The sequence below is a fragment of the Helianthus annuus genome, chromosome 11 (assembly GCF_002127325.2).
Source record: "Helianthus annuus cultivar XRQ/B chromosome 11, HanXRQr2.0-SUNRISE, whole genome shotgun sequence".
NCBI lineage: Eukaryota > Viridiplantae > Streptophyta > Magnoliopsida > Asterales > Asteraceae > Helianthus > Helianthus annuus.
This window is the reverse complement of record NC_035443.2, coordinates 90,204,366-90,213,167: the sequence shown is the minus strand read 5'-3', so window position 1 is coordinate 90,213,167 and position 8,802 is coordinate 90,204,366. Positions and strand designations below refer to the sequence as shown.

Sequence of the window (8,802 nt, the reverse complement as noted above, 5' to 3'; positions counted from 1 at the left end):
TTAAAAATCGGTCAAAAGTGACGACATTAACATGGGAGGATTGGAGTCGGTTCAACTTGGGTGTTTAGTATTGATTTAATTTTATAATGGTTTGATGTTAAACGTTGTATATTTGATGGGTAACATCTTGGTACAATAAATAAAATTTTTTGTCGGACGTTAAAGAAAAAGTATTTAGTTATTTTGTAAGCTTAAATCGAGTTTCCATTGAATTTTTTTCTTAAAAAAAATGGCCACCGTCTAGAAGTCCTACTTCCACGTGCCGGTTCTTCCAGTCTCAGCCGCCACTAAATTCTCAAACTTTAGTCAACAATTAATTGCTTCTTAAAACCTCGTCTTCCAACATTTTCGCTCAACACACTACCCAAATCACAATCACATTCAAATGTACCGGTTCAAGAATCTGACCCGGTTCACCCACCGAACCGCCACCAAATTCACACCAACTCCGTTCTCTCTCCGCCACCTCGCCACCGCCGGCGATGCGGTGGCTCCACCGACAGCCGGACTTGGGCCCACCAAGAAACCGGACAAGCCCAGAGTGGTGGTTCTGGGCTCCGGTTGGGCCGGTTGTCGGTTGATGAAAGGGATTGATACAAGTATATACGACGTCGTTTGTGTGTCTCCAAGGAATCATATGGTTTTTACTCCTTTGTTAGCTTCTACTTGTGTTGGTACTCTTGAATTCCGGTCTGTTGCTGAGCCGATTGGTCGGATTCAACCGGCGATTTCTCATGAACCCGGTTCTTTTTTCTTTTTGGCGAATTGTGTTGGGCTTGATTCCAAGAATCATGAGGTGGGTTTGTGTTTGATCCTTAATTATTTGACTCTCTAAAAACAGATTTTTGGTTGATCCCATATGGGATCCAAAAATAAAGTATGGATTTTGAATTATGATCATACATTTTTTGTTTGTTTTTAGTTTTATAGAATTTGGCAAGAAATTGTTGTGTAAAAATGGGAATTTGGATTTTACGGATCTAAACGAATAACTTATCGGTTGATACTTAAAATGTGACTAGTGATTAGTGATGAGCTCGGTACCGAAAGTCACCAAAACTGAACCGGTACATAAAATGTTTGTTACGGTGTTTGAAGGTAAAATACCGGTACCGTACCGCACCAAAGATATCGATCCCGGAAACGCCAAAAAGTGGGTACCGAAATTTAATATGTAGGTCATCAGTACTGAAATGCTCATCCCAACTAGTGATCCCACTCTTAACGGAGAAGTAACTTTTAGACCTTATGGGATGGTTTAGACAATTTTTGTCTGAATGGCATTATTATCGGCCAATAGGTTATCGTTTGGATTATCAAAATTCAATTTGCCTCATTATTGAAATAAATGTAAAATCACATGATTATCTCTTATCTGAAGTTTCAACCGTTTTAACTAATATTTGTCTCCTTGAAGCTATTAATCCCTAAAAAATTGTGAAAAATACTAGGTGCATTGCCAAACAATAACAGATGGATTACAGACACTAGACCCATGGGATTTCAAGATTTCATATGACAAACTAGTGATTGCTTCGGGAGCTGAAGCTTCAACGTTTGGAATCAAGGGTGTAAAAGAACACGCGATTTTCCTTCGCGAGGTGCACCACGCTCAAGAAATCAGAAGAAAACTGCTTCTCAACTTGATGCTCTCTGATGTGCCTGGTATCTAATGTTCCTCCTGCCAAGTTCTTATTTTTTGTTTAATTTTTACATATTTATGGTTAAGTATTTGTCGCAGGCGTTTCTGAAGAAGAAAAGCGTAGACTTTTGCATTGTGTGGTTGTTGGTGGGGGTCCTACGGGAGTTGAGTTCAGTGGCGAGCTTAGTGATTTCATCATGAGAGATGTTCATCAAAGATACACTCATGTACAAGATTACATTCATGTTACCTTAATCGAGGTGAGGTTTACGTGTTCTAGAAATTCTTTCTTTGATGGGTCAAGGGGGTCGGGTAACGGGCCATAATGAGTAAATTCCGTTTATGTTACCTTAATCGAGGTGAGGTTTACGTGTTTGGAAGTTCTTTCTTTGACGTGTCAGGAGGGTCAGTAAACGGGTGTGAAGAATAGTTATTTTTAGCAGTGTTGTAAGAATCGCTAGGCGCTAGTCTGCCGGTGGGGTACCGACTAGTGATTAATCGGATTTTACAAGTAATTTTCAGTTTTATATGTATGAACACACTTTTTTATATTTATTTTTTAAGTAGACATGTTTTAACACCTTCTTCGACCCATATTTTTAAGTAGATAGGATTATCGCCTGAATCTACAGGTTTTGGTCAAGAATCTGGCCGGAATCGCTAGACTGCCACTGATTTTGACCACTATTGACCGCCTACTGATCAATTGGCCGATTCGATAAAAATTACCCAGTGAACCTCCGAGCTCCGACTAGCGATTAATCAGCAACCAATCAGAGGCTAGTTGGGATTTTTTTACAACCATGATTTTTAGTATGGGCCAAAACAGTAGCAACAACTTTTTGTCCATTTTTTTAGATATCAATTTATTTGTTTTTAAATGGATTACATTCATGTTACCAGTTACCATAACTTAATTTTTTATATATTGATTTAAGAGGTTGTAAGCACTAAAAATACAGTTTTAACAACTTTTGACCCGTTTAACGATCTATTTGATTCGTTCCCATTCTTCTTAGGTTTTTGGATTTTAACCCATTGCACAGGCTTGAGAATTGAGATAAAACAAAACCCAAATCAATTCATTTATAAGTAAACAGGTCAAAATTACCACCTCTTCTTCTTTCTACACAGTATTGTAAACTTTTTGCAGGCTAATGATATCTTATCTTCATTTGATGACCGCCTTCGGGTATATGCTACTACTCAATTGACCAAGGTAAAATACGATCAAAATGTTATTCCCAGAATATTTTTTTTTTTGAGAATTTCACAATAAATTGAATTTTTTGCAGTCGGGAGTTCGTCTAGTTCGTGGAACTGTAAAGGATGTTCAACCTAAAAAGATAGTTCTGAGTGACGGGACTGATGTTCCATACGGATTATTGGTATGGTCTACTGGGGTGGGCCCCTCGGCTTTCGTTCGAAACATAGATCTCCCAAAGGCTCCAGGTGGAAGGTGATAAATGTTCATCTTTCTTTATTTTAGGCGATTGCCGCGATTTAATTTTTTGTTTATCCTCAAACGGGTCAAATAAGTATTTTGAGTTAAAAAGGGAGCTAGTCAAACATAGGGATGCAAACGAACCCGAACCTAATGGGTAAACCCGAAACATTCGGGACGGGTATCTGGGTATGGATTTAGTTTTAAAAATTTGTGCGGGTATGGAATGGGTTTGTGTTTAGGTGATACCCAGCGGCCAGCACGATTACTCGAAACATACATGCCTGTTTACACAAACCACGCCTGTAAAAATCCCTTTTTTTTGTATATTCTTTTGTCTCTAATCATCTACTAATTCAGTAATTTTTGGTTTTAAATTTCTACTTTTGCTTGGTAATAAAACTATATAAACTAGGTTGTTCCCACCCGCGCGTTGCGGCGGGGAACCAACATGTTTTGAAAGCAAAATCAACTAAAATAATTAAGAACCTAGTAGTTGATAACGATTTATGTTTCATTTAGAGATTCTCAGTACAATAACATAAACTATTTATAAAACCCATAACTAAATTCAGTGATGCCACCGCTTCCCACTGTTAACCGTCCCCCGGCAACTCACACTTCCAAAGAAGAAATCCTACTTTAAAGACTCTTTAGTGTTAGCATCACTTCCTTCAAACAAACAATCACCCAAAGGTTGCTTTTTAACATATAGTATAACGTGTTGTAGTGGGTTGGTTTAGGCGTAGATAAATAACACATAACAATGGCATATTTTTACGTGAGTGCCAGATGGTTTAAAAATCAAACACTATAAAAACGTCTAAACAACTGGCTGGCTGAAAATAACGTTACTTAAATGAATGTGGAAACGTAGATAAAAATAACTCATGTGCACCGTTAATCTTATTTGAAACTACATATAAAAAGATTAAACATGTAAAAAAAATATGATATCGTAATGGAAAATTTGTTTAAAATTTAAAGCGATAACTTTATTGAAGTTTGGGGATTGTGGTGTAAAACGATTTAAAAAGGTAAACATAACTTTATTAGTGTTCGGGGGCCGTTCGATAAATTTATTAAATTTAGGGGATAAGAATTTAAATTGGTATTATGAAACCTAACAAAATTGAGGGGGCAAAAGTATAAGAACCAAAATTGTGTGGTCAAAACATAAAAAAGGTGTCTTGTGTTATGCATAGAAATGCCACTAAAAAGTAACTAAATTACCAAGTTGCCATAAAGAAAAACTAATTATGTAAGTGTAAATGGCAATCTAGTAAATAAATTTAAAACTAAGGGTTTTTTGTGTACTGTAGCTTATGATGTGTTTTAATATATATTATCATATAATTATAATATAATATAATATAATATAATACTAAAATAGTAAGAAATGTTTTCAGGAATCCCAACGGGTAATTTTTAACAAGCTAACATGTATATCCGATATCTTACGGATATTGAGCCGAGTATGGGACACGGTTTTACAATCGGGTACTCGTCCTATTGCCATCCCTAGTGGTTGAAACTTGCTCGAAGTGTATTTTTAATGCATACATTCTCTATCCTTCTGTTCAGAAGTTTAGATTATTGTGGTAATAATACCGTCTCTATAATTATATTCAATAAATTAGTTAACTATATATATATATATATATATATATATATATATATATATATATATATATATAGGGGAAGGTTCAAATGAAAACCACTTTTATTGCGAAAACTCGAAAACTAACTAAAAAATGCCTAAAAAACACACCAATTTTTTTTTTTACAATTTTTTATTAAAAATCGCTATTTTTTATATATAAAAAAACTTTTTTTCAAAAAAAAAAAAAATTGTAGTACACATGTGTAATAATACACATGTGCACTACAAAATTATTTTTTTTATATGTAAAAAATAGCGACAATTGATATGCAAAAAAAAAAAATGGTATGTTTTTTTGGCTTTTTCATTTAGTTTTCGAGTTTTTGCGATAACTAGTGGTTTTCATTTGAACCTTCCCCTATATATATATATATATATTCCTTTTAAATGGACAAGATGTGTTTCTTGATCAACTCGACCCGTTTTGACATGTTACCAACCTCTTCATTTTGCCACCACGTTGATGATAAACCCGTGTGATTGCAGATATAATTAATGTTACAGATTTTCTCTTTTATTTTATATATTTGTTGATAATCCATCATTTTTTTATCAACACATGAATATTGTATAACGTTTTGTAGGATCGGGGTTGATGATTGGTTAAGGGTACCATCCACACCCGACATTTTTGCAATCGGGGATTGTAGTGGGTACCTCGAGAGTACCGGGAAACCAACACTTCCCGCTTTGGCCCAAGTAAGTGCATTTGACACGACCCGACCCATACAGGGAGGATGTTGTCCAATTTTCTTTCTTTAATTATATCTGCAATCACACGGGTTTGCCTATGTATCAGGTGGCGGAGAGAGAGGGGAAGTACCTAGCGCAACTTCTAAACAAGATCGGTAAAGAGGGTGGTGGATACGCTAATGGTGGCGGTGATATGGAACTCGGGGCCCCTTTTGTATATAAGCATCTTGGAAGTATGGCTACTGTTGGTAGTTATAAGGCTCTAGTGGATCTCAGGCAAAGCAAGGTAAAAGATATTTTATTTTTTCTGGCAATTGATTTGAATTATGTTTTATCTGTAACGTGTAAAAAGGTTAAAAAAATTAAAACTTTGTTATTCGAAAATATAGATTATTACCAAAATAATAGATTTTTTTTTTCAAAAATATTTAATACAATAGTAATGTGCAACGATAACAATGACCATCTATGCAACTGATTTGACCACCCATTTTGCCACCTCTACTAATGTTCTAACCTTCCATATTTAGGAAGCGAAAGGTTTGTCGATTGCGGGATTCACTTCTTGGTTCATTTGGCGTTCCGCTTATCTCACACGCGTTGTAAGCTGGAGGAATAGGTTTTACGTGGCAATAAACTGGTTAACAACATTTGTGTTTGGTCGAGATATAAGCCGAATATGAGCATTGTCACGAATTGTACGTCTATCGTTTGCGTAATCGTCAAATACACGGAATTCAAAAATATGTACTAATAATGTTAGAACATACGATTGTAGATTGTATACGTTATTGTTATATATTATCTTAGTGAATTGTATTTTACGTCCTTTGTGTTTTAACTAAATTTCAGACGGTGTCCTTTGGCGTTTATTTTGACACATTATATCCTTTAGTAACCTGGTTAATTTTTAACGTGAAGTTTGATGACGTGTCACTCACGTAAGGGCATAATAGTCTTTTTATTTTAACTTGTTATCTATTGATATTGGTTGATGATGAGTTTGTATAAATGGGTCAAACAGATCTATGACTATTGAGTTTAAGTAATAATAAAATCAGGAAGAATAGCTGGGCTTAAATTACACCGAAGCCCACTTTGGTAGGGAGAATTGGAGAAATAGAGGGGTTCTGACCCGGAAACATAATGTTTCATGTAACTGTCAAAGGGGATACTGAGGTGTACAAATCGGTTTTTTTCAAAAATTGGTTTCGGTTATTAACCGAACCGGTTTTTTTCACCCAAAACGAAAATCGTTTTTTTTTTTTTTTTTTTTTTTTATAACCGGTTTCGGTTACTAACCAGTTTTTCAAGTCCAAAACAATAACCAGTGTAACCGGTTAGGACCGGTTTTTCCCAAAAAAGGGCAGACCTGGGAATTCGTGTATCTGTTCGAGCTAAAAAAACGTGCCCTTAGGACTTAACGAAATCGGGTATTGGGCTCACTAAAGGTCTAAACCTAATGCTAATAGGCTAATAACTAATTTAAAACATAAGAATAGTTTTGTAAGTGAGCCTATTGTCACGGGGTTAGTTTCCGACCCCCGTGTGGCGTCCCCAAGTCCCCGGGGACAAGCCAATCCATCCCGCTTCTTTGTGTGGGTCACTGGTTTCGTCCTGCCTTGGACTCATCAGGAGAGCGGCGCCAGCTCTCGACCAGTGGTGCGTTCGTCGTTTGCACGACTAGGCACGTACACCTCTTCATTGACACTGACTCCGTCCCCCGATAAAGTCCAGGACTAGCCAGTAACCCAAGCGTTCAAGCGCAGCCCACAGCATTGCGACCTTCAAATATTTGGCCCGTGACACTCTCCCACCACCATTTCATGCACGTCCTCGTGCATGCTCGCCGTCCCATACCAGCTCGCATACTTGACGATGCATGATCCCCTTATGTTTAGCTCTGATACCACTTGTCACGGAGTTATTCTTGAACTCTCGTGCGGCACTTAGATTTGATCTAAGTTAAGCCTTTTGGTTGTGTTGGATTATGTTTACGCAGCGGAAGTCTTTTGTGAGAATCACAAGGACAAGTTTTGTAGTGCAATACTACAACAAAGATAGAGTTTTGATTACTTGAACAAGGTTACAAGTGAGAGTGATTACAACAAGTTGGGTTATGAATGAGTTATTAGAGGTAATGTGGGGGTGATTACAAATGATGCCTCTCATCCCTATTTATACTACTACAAGATCCTCTAGATTATTCTAAATCTAGATAAATCTAGACAACAAAATATCAAGGCTGATTTCTAGAGTATTCCTTCAAAATATCAAGCAGTTCTAAGTGTCTTCATGAAGATTCTAGAGTGTTCTTTGGCTGTAACTTTTGGGCAGATTTATGTAGCCTATTCCGGACCCTTCCGAGCTCCTTCATGGCTGGTCTAGGACCTTCTAAGGGTGCCAAAACATTCCAGTATTGTCTGGGCTGTTCTGGAGTCATCCGGATGGCCCTTGACGCTTCCTTAGTGTTCCGGAAACTTCCGGAATGCTGAAATTTTGAGTTGAAATTTTGCGGGGCGTGACATCCTCCCCCACCTAAATTCGCAACGTCCTCGTTGCGATTTCGGGTTATGCCTCGTTGTGATGAATGTGTGGTTGATCTTGTCTTTGAACCAACCTCCATTTGTATTGATGTTATTGACATACCTTGACGGCCAGTGTCCGTCTCTGTCTTCATTTTGTGAACTTGGTTTCCGTCTATGATGCAAAATTTGTTTGCAAACGGAATGAGAAAGGCCGGTTCCTTTTCAAAGAAATCCTGGCCAAGCACGAAGTCGTGTTCTTTCATTGGCACCACGGAAAGGTCAATCTTACCTTTCCATTTGCCGATTGTGGTTTTGACGCCGTAGGCCATCCCTAGTGTTGGTTGGATGGGTCCGTTTGTGGTCTTCATCGTTGTGTTTTGTTTTGTTACTCGAACACCGAGTCTTATTGCTTCATCTATTGAGACGAAGTTATGGCTTGCTCCTGTGTCAACTAGTGCCTTAACGGGTCTCCCGTTTACCACCATGTTGAGGAGTTGAAGTCCTGCTTCCGACTTCTTTTCTGGTTTTGTGGTTGTGTATCTTTTCTTTCCCTTGTTCGGGAGCTTTTTGATGTTATGTTTTTCTCGTGTTTTGGGAGTTTCTTGTGTGTTTAAAGTATTAAGATGACTTACTTGCATGGACCCCTGACATGCTTCTGGTTGTGTCTTGTTGGTGTCGTTCATTTTTGCTTCTAACTCGGCAAAGTTTTTGTGAAGGTTTTGGATCTTCTCGTCTACGTCACTCTGCAGCCTTGCGATTTCCTCCTGGATCATGGCTTGCATCTCGAGGCGTATGATGTTGATAGCGGTTTTGAAGTCTTCTTTGAGTCCTC

At 37.6% G+C, this 8,802-nt stretch overlaps 1 protein-coding gene across 1 annotated transcript; it reads left to right on the top strand.

The window, feature by feature from the left end:
• Positions 1-206: 206 nt before the first annotated feature.
• LOC110872090 (internal alternative NAD(P)H-ubiquinone oxidoreductase A2, mitochondrial) lies at positions 207-6,283 on the top strand. Its single transcript, XM_022120857.2, has 8 exons — positions 207-796; positions 1,452-1,665; positions 1,742-1,902; positions 2,796-2,861; positions 2,938-3,101; positions 5,334-5,448; positions 5,549-5,728; positions 5,973-6,283. The coding sequence occupies exons 1-8, from the start codon at positions 386-388 to the stop codon at positions 6,123-6,125; spliced, it is 1,464 nt and encodes a 487-aa protein (XP_021976549.1). The 5' UTR covers positions 207-385; the 3' UTR covers positions 6,126-6,283.
• The last annotated feature ends 2,519 nt before the right edge of the window (positions 6,284-8,802 follow it).

Bases quoted from the DNA above. Each gene is read 5' to 3' on its own strand.
- LOC110872090 (XM_022120857.2), top strand. From the start codon at position 386: ATGTACCGGTTCAAGAATCTGACCCGGTTCACCCACCGAACCGCCACC. The intron at 797-1,451 runs GTGGGTTTGTGT...GAAAAATACTAG, and splicing joins TTGATTCCAAGAATCATGAG to GTGCATTGCCAAACAATAAC. The intron at 5,449-5,548 runs GTAAGTGCATTT...CCTATGTATCAG, and splicing joins CACTTCCCGCTTTGGCCCAA to GTGGCGGAGAGAGAGGGGAA.